The sequence below is a fragment of the Triplophysa rosa genome, linkage group LG13, assembly GCF_024868665.1.
Source record: "Triplophysa rosa linkage group LG13, Trosa_1v2, whole genome shotgun sequence".
NCBI classification, from domain to species: Eukaryota; Metazoa; Chordata; class Actinopteri; order Cypriniformes; family Nemacheilidae; genus Triplophysa; species Triplophysa rosa.
In genome coordinates this window covers 14,236,725-14,260,624 of record NC_079902.1, presented here as the reverse complement: position 1 = coordinate 14,260,624, position 23,900 = coordinate 14,236,725, and the positions used below count along the sequence as shown (strand labels likewise).

The 23,900-nt window shown below is 37.4% G+C and overlaps 1 protein-coding gene across 8 annotated transcripts in view; it reads right to left on the bottom strand.

The window, feature by feature from the left end:
- The window catches only part of si:dkey-237h12.3 (teneurin-3), a 100,764-nt gene that overhangs the window by 31,907 nt on the left and 44,957 nt on the right, over nucleotides 1-23,900 (bottom strand). For all 8 annotated transcript variants that reach the window (XM_057349144.1, XM_057349148.1, XM_057349149.1 and 5 more), the window contains exons 4-11: nucleotides 15,647-15,833; nucleotides 10,606-10,844; nucleotides 9,395-9,514; nucleotides 7,657-7,871; nucleotides 6,206-6,413; nucleotides 4,656-4,757; nucleotides 3,154-3,348; nucleotides 915-1,115 (exon numbers count right to left, since the gene is read on the bottom strand). In XM_057349144.1, the coding sequence (XP_057205127.1) occupies nucleotides 915-1,115; nucleotides 3,154-3,348; nucleotides 4,656-4,757; nucleotides 6,206-6,413; nucleotides 7,657-7,871; nucleotides 9,395-9,514; nucleotides 10,606-10,844; nucleotides 15,647-15,833 (1,467 nt within the window). The remainder of the gene's footprint in view (nucleotides 1-914; nucleotides 1,116-3,153; nucleotides 3,349-4,655; nucleotides 4,758-6,205; nucleotides 6,414-7,656; nucleotides 7,872-9,394; nucleotides 9,515-10,605; nucleotides 10,845-15,646; nucleotides 15,834-23,900) is intronic.

Here is a 23,900-nt window from a genome sequence, read left to right as displayed (position 1 = left end):
TATTGTTTCATTAATTTATGCGATTCATTGCTAAGAAGAATCGTTGATGGGAGTAAATAAAAAATGAATTCCTTTAATACTAACCAAATTTTAGCAATTTACCAAATTATTGGTTTACTACTGTAAGTAAACCAATAAAAAAGCTCATTGAACTTGAGCTAACATAAAAAATTATACAGTAGATTTAAAACAGCTCAGACTGTAACAGTGGAATATCAAGCACATTATACTGGATCTGTAGTGCTCTCTATTTTACTAACACATTCTGATAACTGCAAGAATAGCTGTTCCCTTCAAATGTACAATTCACAAATTCCCATATATCCAGCGTCTTAGGCACTTGCATTGACATAATTCTCAAACCACTCTCTAAGGGAACAGCCTGACAGCTGCATTTCTCTTTCTTTTCACCAATTACTTATAGACATCAACAAGGGATTACAACATGAGAAGATTCTCAACATTTCGGTAAGATTGATGTGTTACATACAGATGTGTCACTGTCATGGGAACTGCAGAATGAAAGTTTACATACAGCTGGCACATAAGCATTTGTGCCCTTGACAACCTTCACAGCCCACAATCATTTCCAATGTCATTTATTACCATGTCTCAATTGTCATTTATGAATTTGCAGTATAATGACACAAATAATGTAATATTATGCATTATTTTAAGTCTAAGATTGAACTATGGTACAGCATATGATGTGATTATTCGTAATGTATTGTAAATTTAAACTGAAATATTACAACCCTTAGGTACTAGTACTTTCATGGTCCTATACCAGCCTCCTTGCAACAACTCTCGTCCAGATTCAAGATTCAAGGACCGGAACTAACGGCTGTATAATACAATGCATAACAGGACCAAGGTCAGTAAATTACCAGTATTAATAGGAATCACTGTCTTACCTGTTGAGCAGTCAGGTCCAGTCCAGTTCACCTCACAGATGCAGGTGCTGGTGTCACTCTGGAACATGCCATGGCCAGAGCAGTGTTCTAGACAGACAGAAAGCTGTGTCTCACAGTTTGCACCGGTCCAGCCTGAGTTACAGTGGCACTGGCCATGGAGACAAGAACCACGGCCTGAACATGATGGGTCCACACAGTTCACTGTGGAGAAATGTATATTCTGTCTTTGAAAATGTAATGTGAAAGAGCACAAAATGCTTTAAAAAATGTGTAACTTTGCAAATGATCAGCTATTGGCTAATATCATGACCCTGCCCATAGCAACACAGACATTTTGGCATTAACAAAATTTCAAACCACGTGGCATCAGATAATAACAAATAATATACAGTAAGTAAATACGTTCATTAATTTCACTATTATGTCAATACTGATATATAGCGACACCCCTAAATGTCCAAATACTTGTTGGAGCCCAATATATATCTATCAATGCATTTATATAATTTCATAACCTTTCCACAAAACATAAACCTATTCAGATAAAGACAACAGGTTTAAAGATAACATCTGGTTCAATCATTTTTTTGTACTGCTCAGGCGCTCAGGTTTCGTGCTCCTTACTCCTTTCTAGGTTATGCATTCCTGTTCACTGACCTTGAATACACGCTTCTGAATTGTAGCCCTGCCATAAATTACAGCCTTAAGAAACTTGTGATGTACAGTTCTTGCTGAGAACGCCAGAGGTGTTAGAGGTGCTGATTTGATTCTTACTATTTTTTGAGGTTGCAATTTTGTGGGATTTAACAACTTTCCTCTCTGCGTGTTCCCGCAAGAGTCAAACTGCGACAACTGTTCCTCATTGCCTATGCAGTCACTTGGAATATGCAGTCGACTGTTCATCTTAACCAAGGGGCAATCTTCCGGTCTCTCTTGTGAAACCAACACGGAAGTGACTAAAACTGCAAGTCATCGACTCGCCGCTAGAGGCTGGCTCCAAAACAGAGCAGAATCTCATTGAGCCCCATGTTAAAATGGCCAACTTTACAGCACAAAAAAAACATGTTTACATTATTTTGGTCTATATACCGTAGGTAATTTTACCCTTCATGACAACTATGAGGAGGGTGATTTTTTTTATAACTCACCCGTCTAATTTATATTAAGCCTTAAAATTCTGCAAAATAGTTGCGTGGCCACTAGAGTGACAAGTGGTTTCAGCCAACCGGGCGCCTCAGCTCCAACCACGTCCCACCTCTTTGCCCATTTCCGATTATCCGGGAGTGACGCGCGATGACGTGATACCAAGATGGCGACGACTGGCTCCGCCTACTTTAGGCTTAATTTTTACTCTTCACAAACCTACGGGTGACGTCACGGACACTACGTCCATATTTTACACAGTTTTATATATGCTCTTAACACGCTGAATCATTTTTTGTAACCTATCTGCTTGCTATCAAATCACCAAATGTTTCAGCTTTGGTGAAATCAGAAGTTCAAGTGTGCCTCATGCTTGAAAACTCACATACTGTATCAAGATGCTAACAAACTCCAGTGCCAGGCGTATTTTATACCCACACAGATTTTTGATTGGCAATCAACCTAATGTGACCACTGCAGCCACATTTGTGATTGTAAATGTGTTACTTAAGTTCGAAGCGTCTTTTCACAGCAGTGTTCTTGTTGCTTGTATAAACTTAAAATAACTAAATCACTTCCTTAAAAAAGGTATATGCATTTGCTCCTAAAAGCATTTTAAACAATTCATTCCTACCCAGGCTTTCCATTTGGATCTCTCTCTGTCTTCTCAACCTCAAGGTGAGACACATTCAATTCAATGACAATTATAACATTGGTCAAGTGACCCGAACATAGACATCTAAAGAGTTCATTCCCGAGTCTATTGAACGTGGATCAATACACTCAATTGGATTGACCCAAAAAGAGCAAGAGGAAACTAATCAAATGGCAGGAAATTTTGTGCGCTGTGCTATAAATGTGGGCCATTTTCTTGGCCGTCTGCCGTTTTACGTATTCTCGTATGTAGAATCCATTTCAGTCAATGGATGCTGTTAAATGGTGTGGCTAATTTATCAAAACAAAAACCAGCCTTTAAGTCGGTACGCTCATCCATGTAATTAGCTGCTTGGTGGTGTTGAAAAAGTGCTGTCCTCCACAATAATGAGCTTGACGTGTTGTGGTTTCTTTGCATTAACACTGAAATCTGTCTAGTTACCTTGGTCGCAGTTGTCACCTCTGTAGCCTGGGTTACAAATGCAGGAGCCCGTAACGCACAGGCCGTGACCCCCGCACTGAGCATCCATACACTGACCGTTGGGCACATCGCATTCGATCCCCTTCCATCCGCTGTAGCACTGGCAGCGCCCCCCATTGTACTGACCATTGCCGCTGCACAGAACTGGGCACGCCGCTAACACAGGAGAAGAAAAAAGCTTGAATGTTTAAAGTCCTCCTGTGGTGAAAATCAAGCATTTAATATCTGTGTGGTGTTTTTAATGTGCTTTAAGATAAACCATGTGCAAATTCATCATTTTAAACCATTGTGGAGTATTTTCTCCATAAAACTGCAGTTTACCAAAGACCGTTTAAAAAAATGCAGTTTGAAACTAGGTCTGTTTATGACATCATAACCCTGTAACCAATCACTAAACAGATCTGTGGCATAGATATGTAAGGATGGGGCAAAGACTTAGCACTGAAACGATCGCTACTGTTTCAGTTCTGCTTCTGCAAAACGAGCATGCACTGCTCACACGTCGAATGAGGCATCTATGAGCACTTTTCCACCATGGTGCCGAATCCTTCTCATCGCTTAATCGTTCCACTCCCTGCTGATCTGGGTCAGCCGGTACATAAATGGTTTCATTTTCCACCGCCGGGCTGATAACGGAAATCTTTCGCATGTAAACACAAACGCGTCACACCTTGGTAACACAAGAGACTGGGCTACAGTATAACGTCTCTGCAGACATGCTATTAGCACGATTCAACCGTGACAACCGTGCCGAAAATTCAGAGCCGAGAAAAGTTTGTAATCGTGCCGTTTCGCACCAGGCTCACGTGGAACCATAACTGTAAGGCTCCAGATCCACCGAGGCGCTTTTACGCGGCTGAAAACGTCAGGTGCTGGCTGAAAACGGCGGATGCGGGCGCTAGAACTTTTTTTCAAGCGGAGGCGCGTTGGTTATATGCTGAGCGTGAAAAAAACGCTGAGCGCCGGCGTTGAGCCTTTGGAAAAAAACGGCAGCTGCTGCTCCGTTGGAAACAAACATGAACAGGTAACATTGCGTACAAAAAGATATTATATTCAGCGTCAAGCAAACACTTGTGCTTTATCATTTTTCTAAACCAAACCATTGTGACATTATTTTCATGGCCATTTTACCTCAAATTCTAAATACTGCAATGTGTTTAGATATTGTACATGTTTTCTGTAATTTTCCAAATGTTTAATGGGAAACATTCTCATGATGGTAATAATGAGAATATTCAGCCAAAAGACAGTACAACCATTACTACCAAGATATATAAATGACTTGGCAAATTAAGTAATGTACTATTATTTCTGACAGTTCAGAAGTGAAAATTAGAGCAGGAAAATACATTGTCGTTAAAGTAATATCATAATATTTTTTGTCTGCTGATTTTAGAGTGAAATATAACCTGGACATGACAGGTTTCAGAAGATTAATCCTGGTAAATCATGACCACACACACCTCTCGAACAATACGGCCCAAGAAATCCAGGGAAGCAATTACACGTGCCTGAGAGACATTCTCCATTGCCATAGCAATTGTGTGGGCATTCCATCACTGACTCTGCACAAAAACAAATAATAAATTGATCCACTTTAACCACATTCAACCATCATGTAAATCACTTCATATTTGTGTTCTGACAGACAACAGTACAAAATAAGAAAAAAAATACAGTACGAATTAAAGTCTCTTTATGTGTTGCCTTCACTGAATTCCCACGTACTGTAATAAATCTATAAATAATTTAGAAATGCTAGCGTTCTCCTCTGCTGTAAATAAAAAATCAAAATCTTCCTCATGACTGCATACCAAAAATAAATTCATATTTGAAGATGAAAACAATCAGCACACAAGAGCAGCTCTAGGCTTAGAGATTTAGCCTTTTGGCTTCCATATTCCCTGGCCTGACAGAAAGAGATAGCGGCCGAATCAAACTTATTGATTAGCAAACAACTCAGGGCATGCTTCTGCACGCCTCATTATCACTGCTGCACTATCTCAGGCACTTGAGTGCAAGACAGAAATATAAAAAGGACACCTATATGTAGGCTTGCTCTAATGGCCTAGTTGTTCTGTCAGTTGTCACATTACACAATATTACACAATATGGAATGTGAAGTAATTTTTTAAGCAGGGCTCAACGCTAAAGATTTTTTCTACTGGCCCAGTTGGGCAAGTGATTTAGATTTTTACTGGCCCTGCCAAAATTTTCACTGGCCCCACCACAGAAAGGTAAAATTAAATAATATTGTCTAGTCATTTGTTTGTTTGTTGTTTCACCAATGTAATCTTAATAAATAAGGTTATTATACCATAAAAACTATTAGCCTAACTCAGAAATTTCAAATATATTTGAAGACAACTAACCAGTAAGGGATAAAATAAGAACAAGTAATCAAAGTATTTTGTAGCAAATATACAAATACAAATAATCAGTGTTTTGAATGAAATATAGATCAAATCTTACTATATCTTACTGTAAGATATAATTTAATCAGTCAGGACCTGTTCTGACTCAATCATGAGTGTTTTTGTCTTCGTCATTTGTTGTTTGATGAACATTAAAAAGATCTTAATTATGCTGCTGCCCCTTTAAGAGACTGCATGCATTTTATTTCCAAATTTGTTACGTTCATTACATACACATAATGGATTACTTTTACAAGGATACTTGCTAATATGGGCATTTTGGCATCATTTTATGTGCATTTGTCTGTTTAAGAGTAAGAAGACGTGAAAGAGAACTCAATTTAGTATTTTGCACGTTGTCTGAGTTGTGGCTTTCAATCACCCTGTGAGAACAGATAGAGTTCTCTTTTGCGTATTTTTGAGAATATTTAAATATGGCAGTCCTTATTGTTGAGCCCTGTTTAAGTTTTATTTTGTGGGAAAATACACAGAAAAACAAACTAACCAGCAATTCTCTGTGGCCAAAGACAAATGTGCACGTAATTATTGACATATGATTACATATTAAAACTACATTGTCATAATCTGTGCTAACCCACCCAGTATTATAGTGTTGTATGAGACAGGCTCTACGGTGCGGCCATCATTGTAAAAGGCCAGGTGCCACACACCAGCGTGCAGGTACTGAATAAAACCTGCTTGCTGAATGCTGACCGGAACCTCCAGTCTGTCCCTGATATCCGGATCCAACTGAACACGCTCTCGTGAGATAAGCCTACTGCCGTCCAGAAGCTCCACAAAGTCATACTAAAAAAACATAATTAAATGTAAGTGCTGTGATTCAGCTGTCAAAAAACCCCAAGCATACTGGCGAAGCAAGCCCAGATAATAATGGAAACAAATGCAAATTCAGTATCCAGACACCATGACATTTCATTTACCATTACCCTGTCTGGTCCCAAAATATCTTCACAAGAAATCTTTTAAAACAGACAGGAACAAAGATGTCTTCTTGCTTTTTTTTGGCATCTCAGAGTGTGCTATTCACCACACTTAAAAAAGGTAAAAATCTTATTTGGTACTTAAGAAGCAAAATAAGGCAATATACAGTATCTTGAATTACACTTATTTCACTGACCCACCTGTGAATGATTTGTTCAAATTCTACCAACAAGGAAGATTTATGTTAGAATAAGATTTATGCTTGAAAAAGAGTAAACAATTTGCCAGCTGGGCAAGAAAAATAAACTTAATTTGACATATATTCTTTGAAAACAAGTCTTTTTACTGTATAAGCGTTTGTCTAGCTTATATTTTTCTTGTTTAATGATGTTTCGATACTTTTACAGGCAAACAAGAAAAACACCTAGTAAGGAAATCATTTCTCGCAGTGCATAACTTCAAACAGAACATTAGAATAAACAGATAGATCTGCTACTTAAACTCAAGACTCTAAATTAAACTTTCTGCAATTGATTTCCTACTGGGCAGGTACAAAAAAGCAATAAAGAGACACATAGCAAATTGGAGGCAGTACTCGATACGCTTGCTTCAGTTTATTGTGTTGGCTTTGGGGACACATTGATTGAACATCTACAATAAGTTGGACAGTTTTCTCAGCACTTACGAAAGATGCTGCCTTTATTGACAGCTGTGAGTGTTAAACACCCGGCCAATCACGAGAGACAGAGAGAAGATGTCTTTCTGTTGACGCACAGTTTGTTTTCTGTGATTAAAGCAGGATTTGTTCTTTCTTATGTACAACCTTTGAGAGCTGATTCCTTCCATCTCGTTTCTGTTTTTATAGAATAGCTTTTGTCAATACTTGCCAGACAACAGCATTGTATTTTGTTTGATAAAGACAAAAGAATAAAGCTGCTTCATTCCTTTTAGAAGACAAAAACTAGTCATTTGACCTTAGCATTTATAGCTTTAAATAGCCAAACATCATAGTGATTCTTTGATCTAAGAAATCAATTAGTTTGTACACAAATCCCATTTTAAGTTGTTTTATTGTATATTAAACCTGAGGACCTCAATATTGTATCACCTGGGTGTGCGAGGGTGGGAGTCCTCTTCTCCCATAGACTCCAATCAGGGCATTTTTCTGTATGGAAATGTTAAACTTAAGGAAGTGAGGTTCATCAATGAGAAGTCTGGACCTCCAAAAGACCGCTGGTGGAATAGCCTGTGTAACCTGCTGACCCAACTCCACCTGTCCTGTGTCCAGTGTGGAGTTATACTGAAGCATCACACCTAGCCTTCCTGTGAACAGACACAGATGACAATGATTTTCAAGAACAATTAAATATGTAGGCCTAGTTTATATCATTTGGGCTCGGTTTCACTGACAAGGCTTAAGGCTGGTCCCAGACTAAAAAGAATGTGTGACCTGTCTTAACTGAATATAACTTGCCCAGAAATATCTTAAAATATAGCAGTGCCATTGTTTTGTCTCGAGATGCACACCAGTAATGTATTCTTCTAAGGCATTTTTATAAAAGCGACATAAATATCTTAATTCAACTAAGGCATAATCCTGGCATAAGCTAAACCATGTCTGTGAAACCGGGCCATTTAGTTTATTCTAATTAGTCAGCGGATAAATTATACTGAGCCTAGAATCCCAGAAATATGTGCCATTTATATGAACAGCTCAATAATCACAATCAACTAATTGTAAAGATGTATCTATATATGTAAACTATTGTTGAGTGCTGATGCGAAATTATGGCTATTTATCATACGTTTGTTTGCCTCTGCCTGACCACAGTTGATTCCCAACAGCTGCTCCAGTCAACTACAGCATCCTATCAATCTAGAAAAGACTGATTCATTTTAACCTGACTGAATTTGACAATCTCTTTCCATCTGACCTAGATAGCTAAGGAATTGGTCCCCTTTTCAAGTTTACAATTTCAAAGGAAAATTACATTAACATAATTTTCAATGTTTCTCTCTGTATGTTCAGATATAAACAGTAGCTTCAATGGTTTTCTCTGATGAGAGCCTTTAAATGTCAACCATTACCCTAAACTTGCAGCAGCCATTTTCAATGCTCTTTAATACTCTTCAAAGGCTAAAGGCCTATCATTCAGACAACCAAAACAATATTGACAAATCTTTATGCGGCCCCTCAGAGAGAGCCGGATAGAAGAACCATTCCAAAAACAATACAGCATGGCAGGTTCCTACACGGAGGGAGAAAAGTCTTTTATTGACTTGCTTCAAACTGATCCTTTTCTAAACTTGTTAATTAGCCATATTTAGAAGACAAACCTAGCACAGGTTTCACTGTCCTTTGGGGAGAGTAAGATACTATCACTGCTTAAGATACTCTTCCAGTAAAAGAAATCATTGTTTTTTTTTGGCACTTTGACAATCTTTTAATTCAACATTATACGGTATACAGAGCTAAGAAATAAGCAGCCGAAAAGGAAAGTCATTTCAGAGACAGATTAAGTTATTCAACTCTATTAAAAATGAAAAACACTAACTTTTCAAAAGAAAAAGCGTGGCACATCAAAATCAGTATTATGTATTATGAATCCATTTTGATTTTATGGTGACTTTAACTCTGGTCAACTGGTCAGGGCCGTGGTGTCAAGATAGTGAACACGCTCAATCATTCGATCCTTTCTTGCCCTCCTTCACTGTAGTCTTTTAATGAAAAAATTCTGCTCATCATTTGGCGATGAATGTGTGTGGTGGGGCAATTTAAATTATACATATAAATGATAAAAATTCAGTCGTGTCCTTGCGTAAATGTACATTTTTTTAAACGTTACCGTCTGCAGAAATTGCAGTCACAGTGTTGGTCGGGAACGTCACTGGTTTGGCTCGTCCATTCTCAAAGGCGTGATTATCAGCATCATTCAGTTTCCAGTTTAGGCCAAGAACATGCATGGCTAAATAAGAAGGAAATTCAAGTCATGATTTAAAACAGCAAGCACACTGCATGTACTAACTCCTTCTCATTTGCCAAATAATACTGTTTAAAAGATGTTAAAATAAGTGCTATAGATATGGTAAAAAGTCAACTCATTCCTCATAAGAACCTAAATTATACTTTGAACAGTGTGTGATGTCTTGTTTTGCTTTTTGAAGACATTTGCTTTGAATTATCACTGCATGGGGCATTCAAACTGTTTTGCATTTACAGCAGATTAGTCTTTAGCTTGTCATTGAAAACATTTGTCGTGATAATATGCCATTGATTCATCTGATGCAATAACACAGAGCTGGCGAAGATCAAATTGAAGTTAAAAAAGCGAGAAGTATACTGGAAGATCAAAACCTGTTTGCATTATATAATATCAGAGTTTCTCTCTCATTCTCTCTTTCTCTCTCTCTCTTCAAGACATCTTCTTCTTCATGCAATGCTGCTGTTAAATCTTAGGCAAACAGTTTCTTGTTTTTTTAACCACTCGATGTGTGTGAAACAGCTTGGGAAAAGTCCCCTTCAAAGTTCACAGCGAGGGAGCTTTCTGAGGAGGCAGCGCATCACACACCTCTCTTCCTCTCAGTTTGATCTTTGGGGGGATGAGTGTTTCTAACAGGCCTTCTGACTGCGGCAAATAACTCACAGTGGGGAAACAATGTAAAGGAAAGAGAGAAATTAAAAAAATAAGAGGAGGGTAATGTTTGCCGAGGGTAACAGACTGAATATAGAGCGCTGTGAACAACATAATCAGTTCATCTCCCTTTTGCTTTATTGCGGTTATTAAATGCTAAACCGATGTCTTTCTTTAGTGTGCGTGTGTGCATGTGTGTGTTGAAGATGTGTGACTCCCTCTGTGAAATTGAGAACCTATTTAGAGCAGGGCACCCAGGTGTTTTGGCCACAGATGAAGGTTAAGGAAGAAAAACTCCATTTGATGAGTTATTTCACTATCTCTTATGGGAACAGGCTTGCTAACAGAGCCTGCACCTGAGTACCTCATGGTCATATAAGCAAGAGCAAAAACACACACACACACATTTGGGTTGCCTTAGTTACCTATACAGTAGCAGAGCAGAATTGTCAACAGCGTAGCCACGCCCACAGCACTGAGAGCGGTGCACTTCCACGAACACCGTTTAGATGACTTGTTAAATTTGAATGCACCTCTTGATAGTGGGTTGCGAGTTAGGGGGCGGGCTGGTGGAGAGTAGACAGCCCCGGTTGCCATGGTATAACCTGGATTAGGCGTCGTGAAGAGAGATGTGGTACCTGTTCCAGTCTTTAACAGGAAGTGCCTATAGGGAAAGTAAGAAACAGATGAAACAGAAGAAATATGATGATGAAACAAAAAAAAAATCAATTAACTAATCAGGTACACAAACACTTTCAGAACAACACATCAAGCACAAAAGAGAGGACTTGCTGTGTTTCTGGACTTGCTCCAGTCTCAAAAGAGACTGGAGTTTTAGCTTTACTTCAGGCTTTGTTTTTACTATGTACTTACACAAACACAGAAGCAAAATCTGCAACTTTCTTCAGCGTCTCTGTTTGAAATATAAAAAGTTTGTTTATGCACTTATCTTTACGTGGGCTGAAGTCATATGATATCAAACTGACATTTTTAACAAAACTTTAAAAACATTATAAATTTAGGGGATTAGGAGGCAGTTTTGAAGTGTTTATGTTCTTGTTTAATAAATGATTTTTACGTTTAACCAAAAAGTTAGGGATTGCAGCTTTAAGTCCTAATGACTGCATTGATTGAAGGGATCGATGCTTAAAAACAGTTTATTCATTTTTTGAAAGCCTCCAACACTAAAACACTGTTTTAGTGCACTCTGTATTTTTTGTTGATGTCTTGCTGGCTCCACTTCACCCCCGTGGTTTTGGACTTCATGTCTACACTTATCAGTTTGGATGCAGAATGTGTATTAACTGCTGCCGCTTCACATCAGGGCTGTTTGTTTATCTTTTGATTTGTAGATTTCTGTCTATGGCTGATCATGTGATATCATCATAGCGTCCCCCATGAGAGGACGAGTTGCTCTGTGTAATAGAACATCTCTTTCTAGGTCGCTGATCCAGTAAGACTGGATTCTTTATCTCATGCAAGCTTACATCATTTTAATCATATTTTTCAAATGCGCTATTCATTGCTTTATGTATACTTTCTTTTTTAATATGGATAAATTACTGTCTGCCATTTGCTGTGTGAATGTAAGACTTGCAGGCTACAGCATTACTCTAAACTTCAGTCGGTCAGTACTCAGACCATTGTGCTTTTGTGAAAGTTTCAATATAGGCCGGGTTTTAAGACGCCTGCTTTTAATTCAGATGGGCTCCATTGAAAAACTTTTGCTTTATAATCTGAATGGTTATGAGCTTCTGCCACAACTCCAAACACACACACACACACATTTTCACAAGGACTCGGATAGGTTCCGGGCCATTGCACACTGAATGAGGCACATTCACACATGAAGCCTTCACAAACGATTAACAAATACACTGACAGTGTGCCGTTTTGAGGCCAAACAATCCATAATTGATTAGTGGAAGTGTGACGGCGGGCAGAGAAAATGACTAAACTAATCCTCATCGGCCCTTTTTACAGTGTGTGAAAGTGATGTTCGCATTACGTCGACTAAGAAGTAACTTCACCCCAAAGAGATTTCTGCTCTTGTACAATTTGATTCTTTGTTGGCGTCCCACCTTTCCTTGACATTGGGTTGACATTTGGAATGCTGCGGTACAACACAAGCCACCATACAAAAGGAAAGATTTAGAGGCTGAAAGAAAAAGGGCCAACAATAGAATAAAACTATTGATATTTTCTGCTTTAACTATGCTAAAAAAGCGTTTTTAAGACCAGTCGTTGACATTTAGAGTCATTTAGAGTCTACAGGTTAAAAAAGTAAGGCAACTGACACAAAAAGTTTAAAAAGAATCTATAGAGCTAGACGTGGTAGATATGCACACACAGACAAACAGGAGACACGTTTAATGAGGAATCATAGAGAGGGAAAATCAGTGAAAAAACTGGAGAAAGAGTGAAGGATTTCCACACTTCTCAAGTCTAACTAGAACTCAACCATCCTCATTGAGGCAGAAGCATCTGGCACCTCAGTAGGAGTCTCGGAGCAGCAGGTGCCTCTCTAGCACTCTGCAGAGTGGCAGTATTTTAAGACGCTCCCTGGAGGTTTCTGCGCCACTGCCATTTTAGGACAGTCCCTTTCTGTTGACATGTAAAGATCAGAGTCTTTGTGACAGAGAGCAGAATGAAAAGTTTTTGAGATAATAGAATGAGAAAGGTAGAGGAGTTGAGAAAAGAAAAATGTCATAGAGAGAGAGAGAGAGAGAGAGAGAGAGAGAGAGAGAGAGAGAGAGAGAGAGAGAGAGAGAGAGAGAGAGAGAGAGAGAGAGAGAGAGAGAGANGAGAGAGAGAGAGAGAGAGAGAGAGAGAGAGAGAGAGAGAGAGAGAGAGAGAGAGAGAGAGAGAGAGAGAGAGAGAGAGAGAGAGAGAGAATAGCACTCTCTATTTCCATTGGGTTCATTAATAACAGAAGTTTGTGTGCTCTGTCTAGATCTAGATAAGTAATAAAGATTCTTTATCTTGTGATTACAAAACATCTTCATATCCATATGGAGCATACTCTGACTGTAGTCCTTTTGTTGTTGTCCTCTACATAATGAAGCACAACAGCTGTGGCCCACTAAAGATCAAAAACCTGACAAACTACATTGCCAGCACTTCAGATTGTAATGAATGTGTACTGTAAGTACTGTAAGGAGGCATCTATTCTCCATTAAGTCATGTAATTGGAAAAATCTAACACCAAACTTGTTAAGACCAATATATTTGACACGTGTCCCAATGAAGTTTTTATTTATTTATTTTAAGAAAAACATATATAACATTTGCAACCCTGTGCGTATTTACACTGTAGATAATAAAGAACTGACAAGAGCTACACTAATATTAAATGTGTAGAAGGCATTTCATAAGAATTCATAAGAGTGAGGTAAATGGAGTTTGTATGCTTGTACTGGTCAGATTTAACAAACTTTCGTTCAACACTTTGTTTATACACCACATGCTGTATGATTGCAGTACTTTTATCTGATTGATTTAGTTTATTCTAGCCCACGCACACTGCAATCATTTTATGGCACGGAACAAAAGTGAATAGCCTATATTTTTACATTCGCTTCAGATAGAAAAATAGTGTTTGGTCAAATTGTTATGATGATTGTAAGAAACGTAGTACATAAGCACATTAAGATATTGGTCAGCATTTAGCATAAGTCACACACCTTTTTAATGTACAGAAATATTCTGAAATGAGACTGTGGACACTTTAAAGCTGTTATACATCTTGTTTTACCTTTCGAGTGGGTGGCAGCTCAAGCTCCTGGGGGTATGTGCAGCAAATGCAGGGTTATATATACTGTGCCATTATGGTATTATCCTTAATATATCACCTAGGGATGCTATGAAAAACTTCTTCATACTGTTATTTGTCTGAAGTTATTCATGCAGTAAATCTTTTTTACCTGGGGCTTTTATATATCTAATGGTTTCCAATAGATGTTTTTTGAAGTTTTTTTAGTTTTAAAACTTTTGTTTTTTTATAGTACAAGTAATGTTTTTTTTACCCCAAAACAACAGGCAAAATTAGATTTTTCATGATACGAGCACTTTAAGCACAAAAACTTTTTTTGATGCTTCATCTACTTAGCTCAGTGGGCCATCATGAAACTTTTTGAATTTATTTAGTTTTCATTTAAATAACCTTTTGCTGAGAAAATAAAAATGTCATGCACTTTCCTCTGTGCGTCCACTACTTGGTCATTTAATTATATGCATCTGCATATTTATGGTATAGACTTATATGCATAAAACAATGCATAATAGAAATGTAGACTTGTACATGATGACGTTGGTGTAATTAAGTCTATATCTGATGTTTTTGCATTTATATTCGGCTTCTGCAAGACCCAGTCTACCGGGACTCTTCTTTTCAGCCCTTTGAAGTTAAAATGCTGATTTTAGCATTTAAAAACCAGCATAAGGGTGTAGAAAATCTATGATGCAGTACATTACTATTTACTCTGAGTCCGTTATGAACAAAAATCAAAGACTGAATTTTATGAACACCTTTTTTGCACACAGACTGTTCAACCCTTTATTTAAGAAATGTGTCTTCTAATTAAACAATAAACAGCTTAATAAAAGGCCTTACACACAATTACAATAAATTATTTTTAATGCCTAATTATACTAAGTACTAAAGTGTATGTGTGTACAGGCAAAAAGCTTTAAATGGATATGATGTTTCAATAGATATGAAAATATAAAGTAGCAAAAATGTATGCCCTCTATGATACTCATGTCACATATAAATAAATTGACTCTGTCAGGTAGATGTTTAGTAGTCAGCCTTCTGCTTTAGCAGTACAGTACACATCATTATATCTTTAGTGACAGTGAGTTGAATTATATGGTATGAAGGCTGGTCTTTGAATCCTTCACTACAGTATTTGCTCTAAAAGTAGTAGTAATAAATAAATAAGGGTTAACCCACAAAAGACAACATAAAATAAGATTTTTTACCCATTTTACGGATTATAACAATATTGGGTATTAAGGTGTAAAAATTATAGAAGTGAACATCAGTTTTGTCTTTATCATTGGCTACATAAAGCTAATGGATATTTATTCGACAGAAAAAAATGCAGTTCATTGATCACATTTTCACCTTTGTGACAACATGGCGCAGTACCAGGACATTGTCTCACATTGTATGGGGTTAGAATTTGAGGGGGATTAAAACTTGTCACTTAACATAACTAAATATAAAACCATTGTTGTAATGTAGTCATGTTGTAATCAATAAACTGTATACAATTAAAATATGTGACAATAACAAAAAATGATTGCTCTGAAAACGGTTTAAAATTTCAGTTACAAACAACCTTCATATATTTAGTTTTGTATAATACTAAATATATTAGTGTGAGTATTATAAATATTATAATTAAATTACATAAATTATAGTCATGACTATAGTCATGACTTTGTGTTTAAAACAAATACCTGTTCTCCAAGCCTACGTTGCCGCCCAGCATCCAGTTTTCCTGCAGCTGCACACATTCAGATGCGCTCTGAAGCTCTGCCGCCTGATTGGCCAGTGATTGGTTGAGGGAGGTGACTGACGGATGCTGCTTGTGTTGGTGTGGAGCAGGTGGTAGAGGGGGCGGGCCTTGTTGGCTGGTACGCTGGTCTATTGGAGGAAGAGAGGCAGAGGTATTAGTGAAGCTTGTTATAACTGCTTTACACAAAGGGCAAACAGATTGTGCTGGTTTCATTTTGAATCATGTTAAATGGTATTCTGTACTGGATGATTTGCTCCTGTGAATGCTATCAAATCTGAATTTAACTTCGTCTAGTTCTGCTTGTGTGAGACACTACATTACACAAGACTCAAAATACTACATTATGGAAATTCAAGCATTTAATACAACAATGAGATTACATTTTTTTTGTCATATTATATTAACAAGCTATTTAGTGTAAAGTTATAGAATGTAGCATTGTTCAGTGGGCCTTTATTGCACCTGTTAAGGTAAAAATTAGAATGTTAAATATAGAAATAAAAAATTAGACAATAAAATAGAGTAAACAAATGTATTTTTATTAGATTTTAATACAAAGCTCTATATTTTAATTCGATTTTAATACAAATGTCTATATTGTGTGCTCAAAATGTTTTCATCTTACAATAACATTTTTTCCTATCCATTTTAATTCCACACATTTAAGATTTTCCTTAAAAATGTGATCTCAGCAGTAAATTTCAGTTGTTCATTTTATTGTGCAATTAAATATTTTCAAGTTTGTAGATACATGCCCTACATTAGTTTATCAGGTTAAATGTACAGTATATGGTGCAACAAAAAGAAATACACATCGTCTGTGCACCTGTGCAAAACGAATGAGAGGTACATTGTTTTTTGCAATGTAGGGCACAGAAATTACACTGATGATTTAACCAGAACATTGTAAACATAAAAAAAAGTATCTCCAGGAATCTGACTTGGATTGAGATTTTTAATCGTATGACTGTGCTGCTTACAAAGACCTGAAATCGAGAAGCAAAAATGGTGTGGTGCTTGCCGACTTTTCGACTGAGCAAACGTAAGTCTCCGCAGGCCGTCGCCGGGGAGCAGATGTTTTATAATGGGCTCTTAAACTAAACGCTTCACGTTTGATTACAGCCAGAGAGAGACTCTCGTTTAACTAATGACCGGAACCTCCATTAGGACAGCAGGAAAAAAACAGGTTTTCTCATTTCACTCCAAGCTGGGTAATTGCCCCCCAAAATGACACTGTGTGATTATCTCACTGTCCCATCCTGCCGTCGTGCTGACAGGTCTGTTTCCATCTGACTACGGGTGTCCAAACATATGCTGTCAAACGTGACAAAGACAGATTCCCCCTCATATAACATTTAATTCGACTATGTTTGGCAACCAGAGTGTCAAATATATCTATTGCCGTATAAATTCAAGTCTAATAACTTTTTTAAAGATGTTTTTCTTATAAAATGTGCTTGTACTAAATTGTCACTTGGTCGCTTAAAATTTTGCTATTGAATTAACCTATATTTGTCATTTAGAAGTCATTTATAAGAAGGATTCAAATAAAACAATTTGTACTTTGCAGTGTTTAGGAAATGTGAGGCCAATAATAAAATGTATAAATACTTTGTAACAGTAATCACAATTTGTCAGTCTGCATTAAACATATTTATTTATTATAAATATTATATAATATTATTATATATTTTTTCCTTTTTTTGAAAATGAAAAACAAACTATTCTATTCTTTCTTTAAATTCTTGTTATCTCATTTCAGGTTTAAGATCCTCAGGTTAAGATCAGGTTTACGAATATCAGTGAAACAACAATTAGAACCAAACTGGGTGATAGCCGCGAACTATTCTGTGTTACATGGTAGAGGCTGAAGTGAGGGAAGAACAAGAATCATTATGACAGGTGTCTTGCCACATTTATGACAGGGTTAAAATAGGCCCCTGTGAGTGGTGCATTAGATAAAGTGTTCGAGAGGAAACACGGTACTTGCTCCACTCTGTACTTCTGACACAGAGAGGTCATCTGGTGCTGGTGATGTTATGTCATGCACAGACATGGCAAACACCTTTACACTTTGATGTTGTTTGCATCCACAAATACATCAAACCAGTCGAGACAGAGGTAGGAAATGGAAAAGCCAGCAATCTTTAGAGACAGTGAACTTTTTGAGGTGGCACAATTTGCTTTAAATGCGCCCTTAAGGTAACTCATGCCTTTTGAATGCGACTTAATGGAAAATTGCAACAAATTATTTCCTTCAATCTAGATAAGGAGGCAGCGCTCTGATTCAATCTGAGCGCTGCTAGACCCCACATACTAACAAATGATTACACACAGCATGAGCAGAATGTTAAAGCTTTCAGCAGGCTTTCCATCCAAATCTGAGGCAATCAGCTTCCTTTAATCAAACTCCCTTAGCAATAAAAAACAATTCTATCCCTTGTGATTGGACGTAAACATGCAGATTTTGCATGAATGTTCATGCGTAGGTTTATGCGTACAGTCGCCACGACTTTCCCTGAGATGAACTGACTAAGGAAGGAAATGTGTTTTTCATGAAGTTTTGATTTGCAATCTGGGTAAGACGCATAGCGCCGGCATCAAATTTTTCAATGCCAAGTTGCTCTACCAAGATTTAACAAGATGCTTTAGTGGGCTATTTTGATTAATATTGGATGCAGTGGCTGAAACGACATCACCATTTCGCTCTTAATACTTCAGCTAATGTCTGTCTATGAAGCACTGTAAAGGGGTCATCTACATTTTCCTACCCGTGGCTGAGAGCTAAAAAGGACATAAACATTAAAATATTGGATTAACCTGTACCGAGACAAATTTATGCTTGCATCAATGGCAGGCAGGCATAAAAATAATTTACATCTCATCTGATGTCACTCACCTCTTTGAATCTTCCCGCTCCGTGTCTGATCGCTTGCTATGTGAGCCAACACTTGTTAAAAGATTAGAGTCGTTTTGAAGAGATGTTTCTATTTAGGTTCAGCAAATAAAACCGTATCTTTTACAGCTTAATGCTGTACCAGATGATACCACTCTGATGAATCTGATGAACATAATTTTTTTGATTAAATAACATTTGATTAAATGCACACTGGTTATTGCCTCAGGCTTATAGTATAAACTTAAGAGTATATTCATCAGGTCTTTTTTAGGCAAAATCACATTTACAGCCAAAATGTTCTCACGACAACATCTATCACTTATCTATTATTTATCTATAAATAAGAAAAACAAAAACAAATAATGTCCCTCGCTGTGACAGGAGTCTAATATAAAATGTCTTTCTTAGATGAGATTGTACCAAGAGGCTTGGTACTGCATTTCGGTAAATAATGAAAAGAAGCCTGCATTTATTTATACAGTAATTCTTTTCTGTAAGAAAAATAATATCCTATGCATGCCTTAAAGGGGCTATTCAATTATTAGTGACTCAACACAAAATGATGCAAGACATGAAACATGAAACAATGTCTTTAAAATGGTAACAAACTAAAAGTTTAAGTGACCACAGGAAAGAGAGAAATTCAGAACTTTTTGCCCTCTAATTGATAGTCTTCAGGAGAAATAGGCCCACACACAGCAACTCACAGGCATATTTGAAGACAATAAAAATGATGGGTTTGCAACGACTGCACATTATTTGAGCGTGTCTCTGGGGTCAAAGTATAATTTTGCAGAATTTCTTTGAAATGTCTTGAAGAGCAATTGCACTTATTCCAATTCTTTCACAGACAGATTATAACACCTCTGCTCCATTCTTGATTGAGCACCACCCTATATTTAGACATCTCTGCTTAGCTCTTCTTACATTGACTCTGCCAGTCTCCAATCACTTGAGGGAAAATGTCACAGTTAAAATACCTGTCTAGAGGATGGAATAACACAAGTTCCAAGTATGCATGTTTTTACTACGCCTTCCCTATATAAGTCATTACAAAATGTACCAAAAACTAAACATAAAAAATAATGTGCGATGCATAATAATGTATGAATTCTTTATTTACAGGCTCAGAGTGAAAATAGCCATGTAAATTATGCTGCATGCCTAAGTTTATAAAAGCTCTCTAGCCACATCTAATCAAAACAGGAAAGATACATACACAACTTTTGTTATAAGCTTCTGTTACAGTATGTCATCATCAATATATCGAGACACTCTGGTACACGGAATAACAGCAAAACAGTATATTTCAAATCCACTGAAATTCCTGTGGCTCAGTGCTTTAACTCAACTCAACTCAACTTTATTTATATAGCGCTTTTTACAATTTTCATTGTTACAAAGCAGCTGAGTTCACCTAAGAGGAAACATTTAAGCAAGTAGCAGTGGAGCAATGCCCACCTACTATGTGAATAAGAGTTGTGGAGGAGTTGGCAGTGTTAGACTATAAATCTACCATAATGGTGAAACTTGTCTACCTGCCATGACAGGCTATTCAGGAGGCATTCAGAGTCCAGCGTTAAAGCAGAGCACAAGCATTTAATCAAAGTCACACAACCGCAGAACTGAAAGTGTTCCCTGGGACTAAAACCTTACTGAGAAATATTTCACTCCCCCTTTGTGTTTTTCCTTTGTGTTTTTCTTCAATGTGATTTCTTTTAACTAATATCTGAATAGTAACACTAGGTTGAACGTTCCGGTTTAAAGTGAGCTTTTTGTCCGATTCTCAGAATTTTCTCTCTGGCGATAGCTTTAGGTTAAAATTTGTGATTTTTTTCTGTGATACGATTGCCCTCAAGCCATTCTGTCTGAAACTCACATCAGTAATCTGTTACCCAGTAAAAGACATATCACACCTACACCCTATCTGGCATGTTGCTGGTGAAAGCCAATGTTTCATTCAGCATTTGTCAATCATTAATTTTCATCCTCTTGCTCAATAAGAATTGTCTTCAAATCATTCACCATATTAATTATAACTGATATTATTCATTGTTGCAAATTGTACTTTACTGTATCTAGACATTCCCATCACTACTAGAAATACCATTATTGTTCTTGCTTTGTCTCCTACAGCAAATGTAGCTTTTACATACAAATCTACCTATAGATTTACCTTCAGTATGCAAGCTTTCGTGTTTCCAAATGATGTGAATTTAGTGTAAATTCATGTTTAATTAAATCATGATTGAACAATGAATGAATTCAACGAGCTAATTCAACATGCTTGAATGCTAGTTTCCCACCAACTGTTGTCAATAAAAGAATTGTTATGCCAGAGCGATGGAAAATGATCTGTTCCCCAGTTTCTCAGCATTTGATAAGAGCATCCATCATTCTGCACAGTTTTGTAATAATACAATTTTCCCTTTTAATCTATTACTGTGGCAAGTACATACATCTATTTAGGGTCATCTTGGAACTATATGAAGTCTTCAATTATTTCTATAGCCTTTAAGTAAACTGTAGTGTATGGTATATTGTTACTAGAAATAACAACGCAGCTGATACGAAACTGCTATGAACAACATAGCACAGATATGAAAATAACAGCTCCCACGCAATATTTCTCTATTCAAAACGAAAGCCCATTTCTAAAGTTGTGTTTCTGAATCAAAAGTCGTATTTTTGAAGCAACATTGAAAGACCATTGGAGATGTTCTTATTATCATTTCAATGTGATATATGATGTTTTGAGTCACCAATCTACCTGGGAAATTCAACTATTACAAAACTGTATAAAAGAAAGATGAATGTCAGCAAAAAAACCCTGCTCAGACAGTGCCTGCAATTCAGCCTGGGAAAGGTCATGCATTTGTACATTACCTTTGATTTTTCATCAGTAGAATGCTTAAAAACCAGCTGTGGCAAAATGTGCTTGGATCATCCAATTTAAATGCTAAACTTCTCAGGGAGAGATTGAGGCTTCTCCTTAAATACACTGAAAACAAATCACTTGGCCCACTTTGAGGAGCTGGGTGGAAAATTGAATGACCCTAATGTTAAGGTGTATTGTGTCTGGACTGGAGTAATAGAGATTCTGCTGTCCGTCTGGCCATAAGAAACAGTTTCATTCCCCCTTAAACGTTGTTAGTCTTTTAAGTTTCACTGACTAGGAGTGTATAAATTGAGTTAGTATTGATAGAGCTTTTTGCACTCCACTGTGCCTAATTCATTATCGTCTCTGCTTCATAAGGTATGCACTCAGCCACCTAATATTCCTGCTTACATAGGAATGAAGATGCCACAGATAACATCAATAGAGTAAATGCGTTACTTATTGTGCTTGTAATCACATTTGCTAAATGACAACAACATCAAACTATACAGAAATAAAAGGGCATTTTTTCTACGCCGCATGCACCAGAAGAACTGCACTGAGATTACAAGATGGCTGAATGTCTGCAGCCTCAAAACTCCACTATACCATGCCTCAAAAGATCTTCTGATCCTTTTAATGTACAGCACACTCCACATCCTCAATGATCACGATGATTCAAGCTCGTGCTCCATGTTCCTGCACTTTGCGACTCGGCAGACACCCTGACAACTTTCAGACGGTCTCTATAACCCCGCTTTCAGCCAGGTTGGTTTCACGCCTCAGGGTAGAGACTCAGACCTTAAGCTCTCTTCGCATGCCTGAAGAAAGCACAAAGATAATCTTGGTCTAACAGACCTCGCCGCTGTGTACTACTCCGGCTGCCTCCTGAATAATGAATCCAGCGCTTCTTCTAGTCATCTTCTCTGGAGCTGGAAATAGCTCCGCAGCAGCCCAAAAAACCCCACTGCTGAGCTGGCCTTTAACCCTCTCTATAATCCCCAAAAGCAGACAAGCAGTGCACCACACAAGCGTTCAGATTTGGCTTCAATCACATCGGCTATCAGGTTATATGTAGAAGGGGCTTAAATGCTCTTTTTTATCTATTAGGGAGAAATCAGTATGAAAACAGTGCAGCCAACCTCTTCATACACTGACTTTGTCTATTTGCCAATGGGGTTGAAAAAAAAACATTTAAATAATAATATTAATTAAAAGCAATACATTTATTTATTAAAAGTAATTTATTTATTTGATCGGTTCATAAAAAAAATTCACTGAAAATTTAACCAAAATACAATTTTCGCCAAAAGATATATGTATTATACAGTAAAAGGTGGGATGGAGATTTTTAAAGGCCTAATTATTTATAGTACTCTACCTTATTTCAGGAATTCCTTGGTGAGAGCTCGCAGACACACCACTGCGAGCACACACGCTCAGAACCGTAATACAGGAATAAGTGTCCCTTCATTAGAAGATCAAAGAGTCTTTTTCCCCCCAACTATGGCTGGGATTAATTCAAAGGAAATGGGTCAGGGTGAGCGAGCACTGAGCCGCTTTGGAGTCTGACACATCCAAGATTAGCCTGATCATACTGAGTGGATAATCATTCAGCGAGAAAAGTATCACCCACAAAACACAACTTATCCATGTGTTATTTAACAAATTAAGAAAATATCACTGTTACAGCAATAAACTCAGATTTTCTGTTCTTTTTAGGGAAACGGGTGCCCACTAGAAAAAAGCCCACTACAAGAGAAACAGTATTTTTTTTTGAGAAACAGAGAGAAGATGAGAGAGCAAGAGACTATTAATAATTGACAACATTGATATAATTTCTATTTAATGATCCCGTCTTCTAATGTTTGGCCACACAGGCAGGTCTGCCCTAGACTCACGCCACTGGTTAAGTCAGAGTGCCTAAACACACAGAGTGATGTTTTAAACTGCTACAGATCCATAGTGTTTACAGTCTTTAGTAAGTCGACTAACAAAATGTCTTATTTATAGTCTCAGCACATTTGACTGCAATGGGAGAATGTATTTAACGTTTCCACAGTAACATTTTTTTAGCCTTCCTAGTTATAATCTGGCAGTTTTATATATATGGTGGCATTCTTTTTTAAAGCAGGTTTAGAAGAAACTGGTGCTTTTGTGAAAACACCATAAAGAAGCATGTATGGGCTTTTAAGATCTATGGCTTTATTAAAACATTATGGGCTTGTAAATTCTTCTCGCAGGATTTTTGTGCATCTGTTCAGGCTACACGAGCATTGTGTCTGAAACACACATCACATACCGAAAGCAGCACGATGCACAAGTAGATGCAAGCGCTCCTACACAAAGCTGTGGTGCTCGCACAGGCATTCCACATTTCAATTTGGCTTGTTACATTTACCTACATTCCCTCCCCCA